Source organism: Hylobates moloch, unplaced genomic scaffold (genome assembly GCF_009828535.3).
Source record: "Hylobates moloch isolate HMO894 unplaced genomic scaffold, HMol_V3 SCAFFOLD_2, whole genome shotgun sequence".
NCBI lineage: Eukaryota > Metazoa > Chordata > Mammalia > Primates > Hylobatidae > Hylobates > Hylobates moloch.
This window is the reverse complement of record NW_026652277.1, coordinates 62,348,770-62,368,560: the sequence shown is the minus strand read 5'-3', so window position 1 is coordinate 62,368,560 and position 19,791 is coordinate 62,348,770. Positions and strand designations below refer to the sequence as shown.

General features: G+C 33.6%; 1 protein-coding gene across 1 annotated transcript; it reads right to left on the bottom strand.

Annotated features, from left to right (window-relative positions):
* Positions 1-392: 392 nt before the first annotated feature.
* Positions 393-19,064, bottom strand: SULT1E1 (sulfotransferase family 1E member 1). The gene is made up of 8 exons (XM_032164388.2): positions 18,968-19,064; positions 16,422-16,575; positions 14,541-14,666; positions 13,451-13,548; positions 8,661-8,787; positions 6,917-7,011; positions 3,346-3,526; positions 393-1,272 (listed from the first exon to the last, which is right to left on the bottom strand). Exons 2-8 carry the CDS (start codon positions 16,564-16,566, stop codon positions 1,160-1,162), a joined length of 885 nt encoding a protein of 294 aa, XP_032020279.1. The 5' UTR covers positions 16,567-16,575; positions 18,968-19,064; the 3' UTR covers positions 393-1,159.
* Positions 19,065-19,791: the final 727 nt, after the last annotated feature.

Sequence of the window (19,791 nt, the reverse complement as noted above, 5' to 3'; positions counted from 1 at the left end):
TTCTTCTAGAGTCTTCAAAGATCATGCACCATTTTTATTATGTACTAATGTCCTACTAAATGGAAAATCAATCGCAAAAATAATTTGAAATGCATGTTTTTTTTTTTTTTTTTTTTTTTGAGACAGAGTCTCGCTCTGTCGTCCAGGCTGGAGTGCAGTGGCGCGATCTCGGCTCACTGCAAGCTCCGCCTCCTGGGTTCACGCCATTCTCCTGCCTCAGCCTCTCCGAGTAGCTGGGACTACAGGCGCTCGCCACCACCCCCGGCTAATTTTTTGTATTTTTACTAGAGACGGGGTTTCACCGTGGTCTCGATCTCCTGACCTCGTGATCCGCCCGCCTCGGCCTCCCAAAGTGCTGGGATTACAAGCCTGAGCCACCGCGCCCGGCCGCATGTTTATTTTTAATACAACTTTAATAAGATGAATAATCTGTGTTACTACATCATTCCCATAGGTTATAGTTGTGCATGATATTTATAAAAAATAGAAAAGAAGAAGAGGAAGCAAAAGAAAAAGAAAACAAAATTTAAGAGATGATAGTAGGAAAAAAAAAGTTTCTTATTTCTCATATATATGTACAGCTCAATAAACATGTTACCTGGGCCAGGCATGGTGGCTCATGCCTGTAATCCCAGTATTTCGGGAGGCTGGTGTGGGGAGATCACTTGAGCTCAAGGGTTTCAGACCAGCCTGGACACTATAGCAAGCCCCTGTCTATATAAAAAATAAAAATAAGATTAGTTGATCATGGTGGTGTGTGCCTGTTGTTGCAGCTACTTGGGAGGCTTGAGCCCAGGAATTCAAGACCAGCCTGGACAATATAGTAAGACCTCATCTCTACAAAACAACATAAAAAAAATTAGCCAAGCATGGTTGCACATGGTTGTAGTCCTAGCTACTTGGGAGGCTGAGGTGGGAGGATCACTTGAGTCAAGGAGGTCAAGGCTGCAATCAGCCATGACTGTGACACTGTCCTCCAGCCTAGGCAACAGAGTGAGACTCTGTCTCAAAAAAAAAAAAAATGTTAAACAAAAATTTAAAAAGAAAATGTCAACATAATCCATGATTATGTCTTTTCTAGCAATCTAAAATAAGAAAAAGTGGAGAATAATGAAAAGAAATCTTTAATATCAGATATGTTAAGTAAAGAAAGCCCTTCTTAGATCTCAGTTCGAAACTTCAGTGTAGATTCCTTCATTTGCTGCTCATAATGTTTATCAAATTTTTCATTCAGGGCTACTGTAAAGTGATTTTTCCAGTCTCCTATAATTCCTGTAACAAAAAAGAAAGTGCAATAAATATTAAGTCTTCAAAAAAGAATCATTAGGTTTGCTAATTTCATCACTTTCATTAACACCTAATCAAATATTATACTTGTAATTCTCAATTTTAGGAATCAAATGTATCCCATTAATGATATACTTTTTTGGGCTTACAAAGATGGATTTGTCCTAATTGGTTTAAAAAACAACACATTTAATTCTCTGATTCTTTCTTCTTAGGCCGTTTACTTTATTTTTCTTCTCAAGTTTCATCTCAGTTGTTGGGGCTCCCAGGACAAGATCCATGTTTTACCCACTCTCAAGGTGTTAAATATCATCTTAATGCTGATAGCACTGAAATCCAGACTTATGCTTTATATACAACTGCCTACATGACTTTGCCACCTGAAAAATGTCCAAATTTTCAAATTCAATTAGTTCAAACATAAATTCATTTTATTCCTTAGCATATTGTGTTTTCTCCATTTACATTTTAATGACCTGTGTAGTGTCAACACCAGATATCTACACATAAGCCTGGACGTTATTCTCTTAACCACACATCTATTCATTATTTATATTCAGGCTTTCTTTATATCTACTGCCTCTTAAACACTTCTGCTACTGCCAACCGGAGAGTGTTTCTCATCTGGGTAATTACAATAGTCCAGCAGGCTTTTCCTATTTTGCTTTCCAACATACTTCCAACACTCACCTTGCAGAAGGAATTCATCTTCTCTTTTTTTTTTTCTTCTTTTTTTTTTTTTTTTTTTGAGACAGAGTCTCGCTCTGTGGCCCAGGCTGGAGTTCAGTGCAGCTATCTCGGCTCACTGCAAGCTCCACCTCCCAGGTTCACACCATTCTCCTGCCTCAACCTCCCGAGTAGCTGGGACTACAGGTGCTCGCCACCACGCCCGGCTAATTTTTTGTATTTTTAGTAGAGACGGGGTTTCACCGTGTTAGCCAGGATGGTCTCGATCTCCTGACCTCATGATCCGCCCATCTCGGCCTCCCAAAGTGCTGAGATTACAGGTGTGAGCCACCAAGCCCGGCCCACCTTCTTTTTTAAACTATTCAAGAGTTCACTTGCCCTCTTGCTCAAGGAGCTCTAAACTTTCCTACTGAAATAACCCAAAAACCAGAAGACAGAAAATGTGTGTCCTAAAAAAATCAGATAGGTTCTGAGGGTACAGCAGCAAGTCACCATTTGCAAGTAAGACAACTGTTTTAAGTCCTCTGTAATATTTACATGTGGAATTTTGAAAAAGGAAACATATAATCAAAAGAGTACATAATTAAAATATAGTTTGAGAACTGAATCTCTTTTCAGTGGATCCCTGTTCTGTTTTGTTTTTTTCCCCAGTGCCAGATTTGTTATTTTACAAATTCCCTGACTCTCTCACTGACAGTATGGTTCAAAGAGCAAGATTTGATTCTATTCTGTTTGTTTCTGCTTCCTCACATATAAATAGACTGGTGTCCCAGTGCTCTGAATATCTGAATATCTCACATGCCTTTAAATTTGTTAACTGGCTATATCTCATCAGGCTGTGTCTCCCCCCAAATAGAATTTTTTTCTTCTTATATGTTGATATTTTTTGCTAAACAGAGCTATATTTGAATTTCTATTTTTTGCCATTTACGCTTGAAAGGTGTTTGCTACTTGTTAAAAAAAAAGTTGATGAACTAATCTAAACTTATTTCTTCAACTCAAAAAGAGACAGGAATAAAATCTTTCGGCGGAATTTCTGGTTAGAACTTAAAGGAACTATATGATGTATGTTGTAACACTGAGGCACATAGGCTTGGTAAATTACAGCTAGTAGGGTGAGATATTATTTCCAATGCTGAGATTGAGATGTCTGCTAGTTATTTTAACATAATATGATGCATATACTAAGTAATCAACAGGTAATTGCAATATAATAGAAGTGTAACTTAAAGAGTGTATTTAAATATGAGAGACTGATGAAGAAAACTTAAGCTGGGTTCACAGGCATTAAAATACCTCACTAGATTTTTGCCTATAACCATGTCACCTTGTGACTTCCTCTAGTATCGAGGCAAACCACATTTTTCTCACCCTTTCTCATGAAGGGCGACACTTTCTGGTTCATAATTTCGTCTGGCAGTGTTGTGTAATTTGTGGATGGATTGTTCTTCATCTCCTGGAACGAAGTATGATGTATAATCTTGTCCACAAGCTCCTCTGATGGCTTCCTCTCCAGGAAATGTATCAATTTTATCACCTCTTTTCTGATATCCTAGGGAGAGAAAATGTTTTGAGAACTAAATTGCTAAAATTGCTAAAACTGAATAAATCACTATCTAAACGAAAGAGAAAAAACAAACCTTTCTCTCTTCTCCTACTGATATTAGAATTAGATTTCTAATGAGAAAAAAAAAAACACTTTTGGGGGAATTTTATAAAAGCTGTTTTAGGTATAATTTTCCTCATCCATAAAATGTTTATAAAAGATACTTTAAGATTATTCAAAAAACTAAATGAGATGTTTGTGAATGCTTATTGTAGTCCTTGATGCATAAACACACTTAATAGATGTTATCTATGAAAACAAACATCATACTCAAAACCTAAAGTCCCCTGTGAAAAATCAAGTTTGGCGGATAAAAATATACAGGCAATTTTCATTTTTCTCCTAATTTATTGGTGCAATTAGTGAGAAACAAAGAAACAAGAAAGATTAAGAAAAGGTGTAAAAGGTCAAATACTCACAATGCAGCATCAGTTCTCTATACACCATAGCTACAAACATCCCCATATCTGTGCCACTACTATAATATACGCCATTATTCAGCTATATCACTCAGTGCAACTATTTGCAATACTAACCCCAACGTGTATTCAAGTGCACATTTCTCTCTATGCCAGTCAAATGCTGTTTCTAAATTCTCTGCTCAATAAATTGTAGTTTGCCTTTTCGATTTCAGCTTATCTGCCAATTTATTTGGGATAATATCCTTGGCTATTCTAATTTTGGGTAGATGACCCTGTTTTGCTCCCATAATTGTTTAAATAAATCTAATTTGCCACATGTGTATTTTTGTAATGTTTTATTTACTTGTCTATCTTACTCAAAAGAGAAGTGGGGATTGTTAATAATTACAAAAATAGAGCTAGATAGAATGATTTAGTATTTGATAGCATATCATGGTGACTACAGTCGACAATAATTTATTGTACATTTTAAAATAATTAAAAACTATCATTGGAATGTTTGTAACACGAAGAAATGATAAATGCTTTAGGCGATGAATACCTCATTTACCCTGATGTGATTATTACAGATGGTGGCCTATATAAAAATATGTCATGTACCCCATAAATATACACACCTACTATGTACCCATAAAAATTAAAAATTAAAATTGAAAAAAGATGATGTTTCAAGACGCAAGAAAAAAGATTATGTGTATATATGGGTGTAAAATAGGCATCTCACATGTATGTGTGTATATATAATATATACACAAAATTTTATTTTATATGTGCAGATATGTGTGTATATATATATATAGTGATAATGTCTTGTTTTCTTTCTACTGGTTACATTGTAGAAACAAATAAAAATTAATTTGTATATTCTTAGCCTTATTAATTCAAATATAGAGGAAACCTAAACATGGCTATTATTGGCCAAAATCGGGAGTAAGTAGACATGGACAATTTGAAGTGGAGGAAGACAGTTGGAGTAACTAATTTTGTTTGTGTACTTCAAATTCACTGTCATTCATAGTCTAATTACAGAACACAGTATTGGATAATATAATAAACTGTAGATCATGACTGCTTTTCTTATTCAAATTTGATCTAGTGTTAAATTCTATAAATACCTAATTTAATTTATAAAATATTATTTATGATTTTATTTCAAATAATTGTTCACCAAAAACAACTCTAAAATTACTGAAATACCATAAAGGATTTTAATGTTTACTCAAATATATGAATAAGACATGGATATCCATTGCTTTTTTGGTGATAGCAAAGGATAAGAAAATAGAGGAAATTTATCACCTCTTAATAAAGAAACTGATTATGTTTACTATGTTTTAAAAATTATGAGCTATATGTATATATCTCATTTAAGGAGGAAAACTATATGCAGCACCTATTACCTACTACTTAACTTATGGAATAGAACATTCACAGTTTTCTTAGTTTTTTTTTTTTCTTTTGAGTTCCGTTCACCTCTCTTCCCATCCTACAAAAACAAAACAATCAAAAAAAAAAAAGGAAAAAAAGAAGAAAGAAAGAAAAGAAAAGGAAAAAAACTGCTAATTTCAAATTATTATCTGCTCTACTTTATAGTTTTCAAACTTAGGTATGAATCTCTGGACAACGTATAGTTTGATTTTACCTAACTGATGTGTGTTTTTAAAGTGTATTTCCTTTCATTATAGTATAATATCTAATTGTAATACAATAAAATACATTATATATGGATTCTTTGGTATATGTATATCTGGGTTGTTTTCAATTTTTGCAGTTATTAAGAATGCTACTATGAAAATTATTGAATTTCTAACCTAATGTACACAAGCCAGAGTTTTTCTAGAGTATATGTCTAAGAGTAGAATTTCAGGGTCTTAAATTATGTGCATGTTTGCCTTTGCTAGATAATGACAAGTTGTTTCCAGTGTTTGTATCTTTCTACACTATGATCAACAGTGTGTTACTTTTCACTGATTCACATTCTAATATTTGTTATTGTCAGACATTTAAATTGTTATCTGTGTAGTGGGTATAAAACAGGTATCTCATAGTGATTTTTATTTTGAATTACACTAACAATAAAGCTGAGGAAAAATTAGATTATGAGAAAATTTTAAGGCCATAAAAATTTTGTGTATTGATATTTTAGCATTCTCTTTACACTCTTCTTCTGGAAGTTTGAGTTGATATATGTGAGACATTATCACTATATCTTATATACTAAAAACATTTTTATTTTTTAAATGCTAATACTTAGTAAGAACCATTACTTTTCATCAAATAGCCTATTCATCTCACTATGCTACATTCTATAGAATTTCCTTAGCTCCATCTTTTACTTCAATAATTCACTATGTAGCCATGTCTAATCTATTATTGAACCCATCTCTTAATTTTTCATATTTATTTTTTAATTATTTTTAGAAATTCTATTTGGCTATTTTTTTCAAATCTGCTGTCAATTTTAATAGCTTTTGTTTCGTTGTATTTTTAAAAATTTCATCTTTTATTTATTTAAACATATTAAGCATGGTTATTTTATAGGACCCATCTAACAATTGCAACGTCTCCACATTTGAAGACCAGTTAATTGCTTGCCCATGTTGATTCCTTGTGTGTGAATGTGTGTGTCTGTGTGTGTGTGTCTGTGTGCGTGTGTTATTGTTACATGAAGTCAAGTTCTTTCAAATTTTTTCTTTGAAATTTTTGAGACTTCTGGTTTAAAATGTATTTATTTTCAGAATATTTTTATTTGCTAGCTTCAAATCTATGCTAAAGTATCTGTGTTATTTTGGTCCTTTCCTTTTAAAAATTTATGAGATGGCTGTCATCATTTATTTAAAGGAATATTTTTGTATCCAGAGTATTTTAACATCTTAGAAATTACCAAGTTGCTTATGTGTTCCCAGTTCCTTACCTCTTTCAGGTCTTCATAGAAAAGAAATAACACACGTGGACTCTTTCCCTTTTCCCACCAAGATTTTACATGTTTATACCAGGAACCGTAAGGAACTAAAATTAGAGAGAAAAACAGTGTAAAAATGGTATCATCTCTAAAACTGCTTGAAAACTAGTGTTCAAGCAATAATAGCAACAAATAAATATAAATAGATGATCATGAAATTAGAATAGATCAGCTGTATATCTTAAGCAAAGTTCTCTGAGCAAGAGAGGCAAAGTGTGTTAGATAATCTATGTATGTCAAAATAGTGTGAATTTCATCATATAACATAGTTTATGACAGAAAAACAGGGAAAGTTCTCTCATCAATTTGATTTAAAGCTTATGAGAAAATTGTTGAAACTGGTGTGTGTGTGTGTGTGTGTGTGTGTGTGTGTGTAAAATCAAATTGTTAGTGGAGGGAGTTGACCTAGTGAAACTATCAGTGGTCTGATAATCAGAAGAATATAGTTCTGGTCTCAAATTTACCATTTACAAACTAGATTTGGCAACTAAAACTAGTAACTATATGAGTATTTATTACACTATTAGTTTACATGGGAAGGAGTGTTCTCCTAGGTATCCTTAGTGTCATTCTCACTCCAGGAAATTAGATTTTAGAAATGATGTAATATAACCAAATGCTGTCTCTTCCTTTTTCTTTCTCTTCCCTCACTCATACTAAAAATGTTTCATAAAATATAAAGCTGACAAAATAATATAATGTTGTGTGAGTCAAAAGGTTCTGCTTTGCCTGAAGTCATTGTATACCTCCTCTGTTCTTCGACTCCATTAGGGAATTTTTCTTTACGGAAAATGTTATACAGTGAAATTTATAGTGACCTTATTTCTCCCTTTGTAGTGATACAAAATTATATTTCTCTGCCCTACAGTGGAGGTCTTGACGATCTTAAGGTATATATTTTACTCATTATGCTTTAGCAAAAATTTTCCTAAAATGTAGCAACAAACACAAAGCACATATACTCTACTTGCCTTGAGTCAATATTATCATCAGTGGACATGAAAACACATTATTATTTTTCTTTATGATTGTTACTACATGATCAGAATGGCCTTCTTTAGTGAATACTAGACTATCCTGCACCCTTTCTTCCTCAAATCTAAACACTTTAGTCAAAGTGTTTAATAAAAACGAAAAATTTTCCAGAATATCTGCTCAAGTAACTCTCAACAAATTTGAGAAATCTGGTTAAAATATTCAGATTGCACTCTAGGTAGAATGAGGAAGAGTTTTGTAGATAGTTAAACTTCTTTGCGAAATCCATATTCATATAGAACCTGGCAATTTTATTGGAAATAAGTGAACATTCTCTCTCCTTTAATCTCTCCCCAACCCGTTGTTCAATAGAGTTGTAATAATTAGGTGTAAAACATTGTTTTCTACTAAAAAGAGACAAGGCAGAAAATCAGACACTGAGTCTCAATCTTGGAGAGTAAAATTACTACCCCCAGCCCCCAGACATACTTCTATATATTTATTTTTAGGTGTTGGACCAGAGTGCTCAGATTCTGCAATTTGCCATCTACATCTGGACACAGTATGCTTGCTCTAAACCTCCAGGCGCCTTTAGAATTTCTGTGTTTTAACTATGAATCAGGGAAGAAAGCATACCAGAACAGATAAAAACTTTTACTTGGAGATGGCATTTGTCTTATATCACCTTGAGAAAAATTAAGTGTAAAGAAGCTGCTCCTACCCTCTCCTTGCATGAATTTCTCCACAAACTCTGGAAAGGATCCAGGATTTGGATGACCAGCCACCATTAGAAAGAAATAATAAAAGGAAACAGCCACATCCTTTGCATTCCGGCAAACATAGATTACCTAAGAGGATGAAATTGTATATTAAACCACTTAACATTTTTTTCAAACAGTCTCATCAAGATTTTTTAAAAAAGGATTTATGTTTTCAAATATAAACATAATACATATTAATTTTACAAAATACATAAAACATGTACAATTATTTATAAAGACGTCTTCAATAACCTGAGGTGACTGTGGTTTTTGTAGTGTTGTTCTGTTTGTTCTCACTACAAACAGAATAACATTATTATGCCATTTTCACACATAATACCTCATTTGAGTATTGTAAATTTTATCAGTATAAATTAAGCCAGTTACATTATTTATTAGTCTCAATGTATTAGTGAAGAGATTAAGCTGAAATTTAGTAGTAATATAGCATTGAGAGTAAATCAATGAGAGTAAACCATTTGGCATATCATTCAGTCAACTATACAGTGCTCTGGTCTTTATACTACACCATCACTCTACATAATTAAAAAAATAGTTCTGAGGTCTCCACTTTCAATATTACAGGAAAAAAACATGTTTATGAGGTTCTGTTTAGATGCACATTGATCTCATTGAAAATATAATCTCTGCCAACACCTTGTTAGTTTCCATTTTACATGCAGAAGAAATACCAATTAATTAGTTTTCAGAAAACTGTGGTTTTAGTTTATAGTTTTGGCATGAAGAATAAACAGTACCAATAATTTTTGACCTAAATGTTTTCTTTACTAAACAAATGATTTGTGTTAGATCATCTGTGGCCTACTCTAGGTCTGATACTCAATGTTACATGAAAAGATCTGTGAAAGTAAAGTCCAGTATCCTTATGGGCTTCTACTTAGGCCCTCAGGCACCTAAGCAATGTAATGAAAGGATGCCGTTGAGTATCCACTGTTTATAGAATACGACTAAAGCTACTAAATTGTCTTACTGATGACATTTTCTAACAATTTTGTAGAAATCTAGCTTATTCTTAGATGTATAGCTCTCATTTTATAGCCCTCTTGTAAAAGCCTCTAAAAACTGCAGAATAAAAGTGAACATTTTTCATATAAAATCCATCATCAGCCATATTGAACTTTTCCAATCTTACTTATAACTCTTCCTAGTTCTTTTCATCTATTAGCTGAATGGAACCCTTTGCCACTGTATGCATTAATTTACTTCAGAATTTTCACCCCTTGTCTTCTTTTTTCTAGTCTCTCTTTCTTGAATGTTTTCTGTTTCTCAAAATGCTATCCATATTTTATAGCTTGCCTTCAGGTCCTCCATGAGGCTTTTTATTTTCCCAGATAGAAAAAAAGAGTGACCTCTCTTTCCCTAAACTTCTATTAGTTTATATTCTTTATTTTGGCAGATCTTATTCAATATCCCAAAGTTCTTACTGTACACGCTCATTTTTCTGTCCTCAAGAGAAATCTAGCTCTTTCCTGAAGATATGACTTGCACTGCAACTCTCTTAGTCAAAGTTACCAGTTTCCCAATGATTCACTTGTGATTGTAATCTATCTTAAAAATTCTGCATTTTAAAGACCCTTATTCTTTTTGTTGCCATTGCTTTTGGTGTTTTAGACATGAAGTCCTTGCAAAGCCAAAATTGACAAATGGGATCTAATTAAACTAAAGAGCTTCTGCACAGAAAAAGAAACTACCATCAGAGTGAACAGGCAACCTACAGAATGGCAGAAAATTTTTGCAATCTACTCATCTGACAAAGGGCTAATATCCAGAATCTACAAAAAACTCAAACAAATTTACAAGAAAAAAACAAACAACCCCATCAGAAAGTGGGTGAAGGATATTAACAGACACTTCTCAAGAGAAGACATTTATGCAGCCAAAAGGCACATGAAAAAATGCTCAGCATCACTGGGCATCAGAGAAATCCAAATCAAAACTGCAATGAGATACCATCTCACACCAGTTACAATGGCGATCATTAAAAAGTCAGGAAACAACAGGTGCTGGAGAGGATGTGGAGAAATAGGAACTCTTTTACACTGTTGGTGGGACTGTAAACTAGTTCAACCATTGTAGAAGTCAGTGTGGCGATTCCTCAGGGATCTAGAACTAGAAATATCATTTGACCCAGCCATCCCATTACTGGGTATATACCCAAAGGATTATAAACCATGCTGCTATAAAGACACATGCACAGGTATGTTTATTGCGTCACTATTCACAATAGCAAAGACTTGGAACCAACCCAAATGTCCATCAATGATAGACTGGATTAAGAAAATGTGGCACATATACACCATGGAATACTATGCAGCCATAAAAAAGAATGAGTTCATGTCCTTTGTAGGGACATGGATGAAACTGGAAACCATCATTCTCAGCAAACTATCTCAAGGACAAAAAACCAAACACCGCATGTTCTCACTCATAGGTGGGAATTGAACAATGAGAACACTTGGACACAAGAAGGGGAACATCACACACCAGGGCCTGTTGTGGGGTGGGGGAGCGGGGAGGGATAGCATTAGGAGATATACCTAATGTAAATGACAAGTTAATAGGTCCAGCACACTAACATGGCACATGGATACGTATGTAACAAACCTGCACATTGTGCACACGTACCATAAAACTTGAAGTATAATAAAAAAAGACCCTTATGCTATTCCTATGATACTTAACTAACTAATTTATACCTCTCCTATCTGATGCCATTTCTAAGCTTGTGGTCATTCCCTTGCTTTAACTGAAGATTTGAACACCTGCCTCATGGTTTCACTCTCCATTCAAATTCTTTTAACATTCTGTGTAATTTTATTGTTGGTATGTGTGATCTACTTGATTCTCTAAGTTCATGTAGTCATTGATCATTACTTCTGTTACTTCAGACTTTTGTAACCACTTTTGTAACCAAATACTGAATCTTGCCTTCACCATAAAGGTTTCACTTTTGAAGAATTATCCTGAGCCATAATCTTTTCTTCCAAGAAATCCCGCTTCTTCCTTCTTCCCCATCAGTTATTCCACATACCTCTCCTACAATCACACCAATGGCTCAAATCCACTGGCCTCAGTTATTTATATTATCTACTAGCCTGTTACTTTTTTTCACTTTCTTCTCTTTATCACTTACAGTTTCTACTCAATCATTCCAAATATCCTGCATCTATTTGCATAAAGGATATTTACAAATATCCTCTATCTATTTGTTTTATTTTTTTGTTGTTGTTGTTTCTCTGTAAATCACCCTGGAAATACTCCAAACATGAATCCCTCCAACTATCTCCTAGTTTTTGATAAACTCTGAAAAATAAGCAGCTTTGTGAAGGCTTGGACTATTATAAATGTATGTACTCCATTTGAGAAGTAAGGAGTTAACAGCAAGTCCACCACTATCCTCCAAAGGAAAAAAGTGTCTTGGTCAAATCTCTTAAAAAATAATAATGACACATCTCCTGGAAAGTACATAACTGGTCTTTGTTAATGAGACAGCCCTTATGCATGGAATGACTTCAGCAGGACATATATGGTCTATCTAGGATTGCTAATGATAAAAACAAACTAACCTGACAATCTTTGATTTTTGTCTGGAGATCTCCAGGAAATGTCAAATATGCCATGTAACAGATTACAAAATGGAAGTATTTAATGACTGGGATATATCCCCTTTTTGTTAGTGATGACTGCAAATAATACTATAAGATCTTGAAGAACAGCACTGGTGAGGGAAAGGTCTTGAAGAACAGAATTGGTGGTCTCAGACTTCATGTTTTCCCCGTATTTTGAGGTCACGTATAATATTATTTTTAAAGAGCAAAACTGATAGTGTAAACCATCAGCTTAATATGTCTATTACTCCACATTACTATTAAAATGGCAGAGTCCAAACATCTTAACTTGACTTTCAGTATTTCTTATAATCCATTCCTAGCTAATCTCCCTTTACTTATTTAGCCAATATGTACACTTAATCTTCCAGCTAAACTGAACTGATTTCAGATGCCCCCTCAGATCATCCCTGAATTGTCATCACTCCTATACATCATTCAAATATCAGCTGATATGTTGCTCCTGGATGCCTTGCCTACCCCCAGTGTCTGAGTTAGAATTCTCTCTCTTACTTGACCTATGATACTTTTTGTCTTGTCTGTTAACCTGTCCTTTTTCTCAAATGGACTATGTGTCCATGAAGACAAGCTTGCATGTGTCTTACTGTTATGTCCCTAACACATAATAGGCACTCAATACATAGTTATTATATGACAGTTATCTGACCTATCCTTTTTGTGGTTCATTTGTATGCCTAACAACACCAAGCACAGTATTTTGCAAAGGGAGGAGATTCAATACAATTAGTAATAACAACAAATACAAAAGTAGCTACCATTTATTGTTTACAATATGCTAGGAATTATGTGAAGCACTTTATAAGCATTATCATGTAATCCTTATAACAATTCCATGAAAAAGATGTTGTTATTATCTTTCTTCTACAGATATAAAAACTTAGGCTTAGGGAGTCTAACTGGACTTTTTAGAACCACATCTGGCAAAAGACAGAGTTGGAATTAAAATATAGGCTCTCTGACAATGACTGTATTTATTCCACCTTTGTTAAATGTCTATAGATTCAATGAAAGAATAAATAAACAAACGTGTATAACTGATGAGATCATTCTATCATTTCTTGGAGTTGGATGAAGTTTTGAGAACACTTGACTCTGGTTACCTTACAATTCTTTTCCCAAAATGAGGCAGGAAGAAGTTCAGGTGGCAAATGAGTCTTCACAATTCTAGGAGAATTCATCTCATCTAATTGTTTTACTCCTGATTTTTAAAAAAGTAAAGGTTAGGCAACTTCAAAAATTATAACTATTTATGTGGATTTATATAGATATTTATAAAATAGAAGTAACTCTAAGATTCTATATTGTAATTAGATTGTATGTAACACGAAGTATAAATTCTTGAGGGAATGGACACTGCATTTTCTGTGGTGTAATTATTATGCATTGCATGCCTATATCAAAACATCTCATGCACCCCATTAATATTTACATCTAATATATATTCACAAAAATTAAAAATTAAAAAAGATTCTATATTGTGTTCATAATAATACTTACCATGAAAGAAAGAAATATAGATAGAGAAAATTACATAGAAAAACATAAAATGAAATAAAATTTCATCACCTGAGAGAAATCATTAATATTTTGGCAAGCAACCTTCTATATAAATCTACTTATATTCTCAAATTTATAGCCATCCCAATACCATGCACACAGATGAACATTTTGATAGCTTCTAATTGTCTTTTTCTCTCAAAATATTATATTTAAACTGCAATTTCAAGAAACTTCCAAAAAATTTTAATGATTTTATAGTGTTATTATACAACCTTTAACTATTCTTTTGTTGACTAGCATTTAGGTTGTTTCCAATTTTCCACAATATTAAAAGAATCGGTGGTAAATATACTTTTGCATATATCATTGAAAAATTTATGGGTATTTTTCTCAGTATTTAAAATATCTCATTTAGTCCACAGAAAAATAAATGTTTACATACTACTAAACTCTGCTGAAGGCATATAAGAATTGTCCTTATTCACTCTATTCCAAACACTTGCTGTACACATGCTATACTGCAAAGCCTGTCAAGATTTAAATTTAAATTTAAATTTAAATTTATATGCTGTCTTATGTAGAAGACCTGATACTAATTGCAATTCTTGCTTATAATCTCGTTGCTTGTACTATATACATACACATCTTAGAATATGTGCAAATAGTTTTTAAAATCAACTTGAACGTTACCATTCACGAAGTTTTCTTTTCTGCATTCCAGGAAAGGTATTCGATTAAAAATTACGTCTTCTTTGCACTTTTCCACATCACCCTCTTTATAGATCATATACACAATTTCACTAACCCAGGTTGTACCTGTAAAAATTAAATAAACCTGAGTCTCCTGCTGACCATGTAGAGTTGATGACATTAGTGCTGGATTTATGGATGGAAAAAGTTGGAAGGTACCAATGCAATACTATTTAAAAGGTGTCTGAATAGCCACAGACTCAGGAAATATTTTGTATAATATTTTATGTTTAGGACACAAAAATAACCTCAAGAGATAAAGATAAATGTTATAGTAAAGCACACCTGAGACCTGTGTCCAAATTTGTTCGTGATGAATTATGACATTGTGCAAACTGATAACAGTTTTGGACTTTAATTTTTACATCTAAAAAGTAAGAAGACTTGAATAAGCATGCTTCCCATCAAAAACTCTACCGATGGTATATTATGTCTCACGTTGGGTCCTAGGTCAGAAAACTTAGCAAAGGATAAATCTGGTTCCTGTCCTTAGGGAGCTAAAGGCCTTTTGAAGTCAGTGACATTGTTCAATAGCTACAATAAATTTTGTTTTTATTAAGATACTATTGTATAATATGGCACAGGGATTTAAATAATTGCAAAGAAGAAATCTATAACACAGTGTTCTGCTGCTACTGTTGTTGCTGCTGACATGATATTTTGACAAGAAATGCCTTTGAGAGGATGTGATCCTTCAGCTTAGCCTTAAGAATTACTGGCATAAATTCACCACTTGGGGGAGGTAAAAAAAAAGTTCTACCAGGCAGAAGCCCAGTCTCTCTTTTTAATCTAAAGTTGGTACTTAAGAATGGTATAGTGGTTAGGAAGATAATTGGAAATAGACTATAAGACCGAAATCAAAGGGTCTACCTGAAGAGAGGAGTTGGGGCTCAGGCAAGCAGATAGCAAGCCTTGTAGTTCATACTAAAGAGTCCGTGTTATTTTTATAAAAATCACGGAAAGGTACTGACATATATTATATTAAGCAGAAGAGCAAGATTATCAGGATTGTGTTTTAGAACAATTTCTCTAGTGCCAGAATAAACACAGTAGTGGAGGAGGGATCGATAGAAAGGGAGACAAGAGACCTGTTAAGAGGCCGACTGTGAGACCTATCTACCAGACTAAATGACAAAAACATTTTGACTGATTCCAAATGCCAGATGAATAAGCCAGAGGGATTGAAACTGGAATAGCTCACGGGTTTCCTCTTCAGATGACTGGTATTGTGCTGCCATTTATTCCAATAGGGAAGAAAATAAAGAAGCAGATTTAGGGTCAATATAACCACGGGCATACTTAGTGTGTTTGGCTTTATTTTTAAGTGGTAAATGGAACAACCAGATGAAGAAATATGAATTCGGACTAGTCTAATTTCTAAAAGTCTATAGTTGTAAAACTCCAGAACTATGCTTAAAACTGGAGTTTTGTAGATAGACTTAAAGAGCTGGTGAGCTGAAAGAGAGTTTTAGAGTATCTGTAAAAAGTGGTGGTCATACTCCGTATATACAACAACATTAATGACATAAGGTAAATAGTTGGTAGTTTTAAATTTTTATTATGGGATGAATACAGGTTCATTAGTATATATTATGTAAGTTTCTAACTGTGCTCAACAACATCCATTTGTCAATGTGCTATTCAAGTTATAGGTAAAAATTGTGGTCATGGAATAGAGCTACCTTTTCTATGTCCATATCAAAACTACCACATCTGTTCTTAATATAGAGAATGAGTGTGTACAACACGAACACCTTAATATTTACCATTTACAGTGTGTTTATTATATTTAGGTGAAAAAAGAACAACAAAGAGATTTACCAGATTTAGGGTAGGTGGCAATGACAAGATCATCTGGTCTTGCCTGGAATGCTTCCACATTATCCCAATATTTGACAAACTCTTTATACATTAGAATCCCATGGACTTCTTCAAAGTTTTCATAATAGTCGAGTTCAGAATTCATTGTGGTACACTGAAAAAAAAACTCTGCTTTATTCTTTGTACGTACTTAACAATATTTCACCATTAACAACTGTGTATATAACGGGACCCTCCGACATCTCTAGCACTTCTTAGTTGTTGCACATACGGGGCAAAAACATAGTAAAGTTGAGTATTAAATAGTTTCGGTATATAGAGAGGTTTTAACTGTATTAGAAAGATGTCTAACACATAAAATGATAGGAAAGCACAAGTGATTATGAAGTAAAATTCTTAAAACTAAATAAAAATGTGGATATACTCAATTATATTTATTCTGTGATAAATAAAAACCACAGAGCCTTCAATTTCTTTCAAAATTGCTAGGGCATATAAAAAGACAAAGAGGTCCAGAATTACGATATTTTAGCAAATTATCCAATTATGTATACATCAAATAACAATAAAGATCATTACATTTGATTATTATTGCTGGGTATCTAAGTCAGAGATTTTTTATTTCCTGAACATGTATCATTTTTAAAAAATAAACCAAATGCTTGGTGAATGTATTTAAAAGAAAAGAAGATGAAATTAATGACACTGTAATGGTTATATCAAAGAAATGGAATCTTGAGAGTATAAAGGATTCCTCTGTGACCTTTAAAATTACTTTTTTCCCCATTTGATCAATAAGGTAGTGGATACTACCACTGAATGGCTTGGCTAAAAAATGATAAGGTTAAGCAAGATGGTTATCATTTCCTAATTCATCTCCTGATCCCATGACAATCTATTTCATCTTCAAGGGTACTAACAGAATTTTTAATTAGGCATACTTTCTTTCATTAGCTTTCAAATTCCTTTAGTATCTTGTTTTTTCAACTGCCAAACTTAGCTTATTTCAAGTTTCTGACATAGCTTCCCAACACATTTTGTCTTTCCTGACATTAGCCTTTCTAGATTGTCCTCCTGTTCATGTTTGCCCAAAAACCTGCCTGATAAGTTCTACACACACAAATTGCCTCAGCCCTTAGGACAATCTCAACTTTTAAAAAACCTTCCTCTACATCATATCAGATGTAATGTCACCAAAATATGAGATTTCTATTTCCAAAATGCAAATTAGCCTTATCAATAAATCACTTGTTCCCCAAGCCTTCTCCTTAGTCTCAAAAAACAGATCTTTCACTAGAAGAAATGTGTATAAAATGCACCAAGACTTGTCCTGCCTATTGGTTTGCTTACTCATGTGAATTACTTTCTTGGTGTTCAGCCAAGTTTGTAAGAATTGGCTTATAGTCAGCTGGGAGTGGTAGATTTATCATTAAGTAGTTGGCTGACTTCCAGCTACCCCTTCATAGTCAATTTTGGTCTGAGAGGCAAAGTAGGTGGCATGTAATAAAATATCTTTTCTCATTCTATTCCTTTTGGTAAATTGTCTCATATTACAATGTATGGATTTACTTCCTATGTGATTCTCATTTTCTCAAAAGATCTATTTCAGTTAGAAATTGTCAATTTTGTATCCTGAGTATGTAGGTCCGTTGTTCAGAAATAAACATCAATAAAAATTGTTAAAAATATGATTTATAAATTCAATTAAACTCAGAAAGTGTTTTTCCTTCCCTCTCTCCTTCCTCTCTTTCTTCCTTCCTTTCTGCATACTCCCCTCCTGCATCTTCCAACCTGCCTTTTATCCAGCAAATACTCCCTGTGTGAATGCTTACCCTGTTCCTAGGCCGTGTAGTCAGTGCTAGAATACTACGGTGGATACAGATACATAGGGTTCTCATAGTCCCTACTCTCTTAGATTTACCTGTATGAGGGCAAAGTGACTTTTGTACATCTTTCTATCCCAGTCTCCAGCACTATGACACAAAGCAGATGTTCAGAAATATTTGTTAAGTTCAATTATTAGATCAAGGAGCTCTCTAGTTTCTACTAAGTAAGGATTCACAGATTCAAAAGGCAATATATGTCAATGACCTACATATTAATTATTTACCAAGGACTTTGGATTTCTGTCATATTTATCTGAAGTTTCTTACATGAAAGTAAAGCCCCTATTTGCAAGACCCCTTATCACAGGAACACAAAACTAAAAGTCAATCTCTATTCTACCTCCTTCTACCCTGCTTGCTTTATTTTCTCATTGGTAAAATGGAGAACATGTCCAGCATTCAGCGCTTTTAAGATAGCAATGCTACTGTAATTTTACACTAAAGCAATATGCAACAAAATACTACATAAATGTAAAATATTATTTTTAACAACAAATGATTTTAAAAGGTTTTAAATGCTTTACATCATTAATTAAAGTATCAATGAAGACTTTTGTCTTTGTATATTTTATTTTTAACAGCTTTGTAGTATATAATTTGCATTCTATATTTTATATATCTAAAATCTAAGTATTGATATTAATAATAAAAATGTACAACCTGTTTAGTTGATCCTGTGAAAGAAGTTGATCTAGTTTAGATCTCTTCAAATACAAAGGCAGATCTTAAGCTGCAAAAAAAGATGAGAACCACTTCTGCATTTGGAATGTTTCTGGTGAGTTTATATCCTGAATGCCAGAGAAGGAGGTGGAGATTAATTTGGAGGCTTGGTTTCATGAAGTTCATGATGCAATAATTAATGTAGATATAAATACATACCTGCAGCTGCAGTAACCACACAGAGTCATGTTCATTCATAGAGATGTAGAAATATCCTGTTGTTATTTTTTAAATTATTTGGCTCATATTCAAATTCCTAAGTCTGCTGTCAGGGGTTGGGGAAAAAGGAGGGAGAAAAGTTAAGGAAAAGATGAGAAAGAAGAGGCCTGGGAAGAGAGACTGGGAAGGTAGAATCCCTTATTCACTCACTGACAAATAATAACATGACTATGGTTAACTTTCAAAAGAATAAACTTATTGGAATGAAGAAAGAGAAGTCAATAAGGAAGGAAATAAGACAGCAAGCACCCTCAATCAGACTTTGCTCAGTTTACTAAGACCTGCCAAAGAAGTCATTGGGTTGTATGCTAACATGTCAACTGGAAAACACCTATTTAAACTCTTTGCCTTTAACTCTTAAGCAGGCCTGAAAAATTTAAAAAGCAGATGACAGCTAAAGAAAGAATGTAAACATCACTCACCTTTCGATTATCATTTTAGAAACCTGACTTCTCCCTGCTCCCAATCACAAAATAGCATACTGTGACTTTTTCAGGTAACGATAGCTACCAACACTGCCAAACTTAGCTTATTTCAAGTTTCTG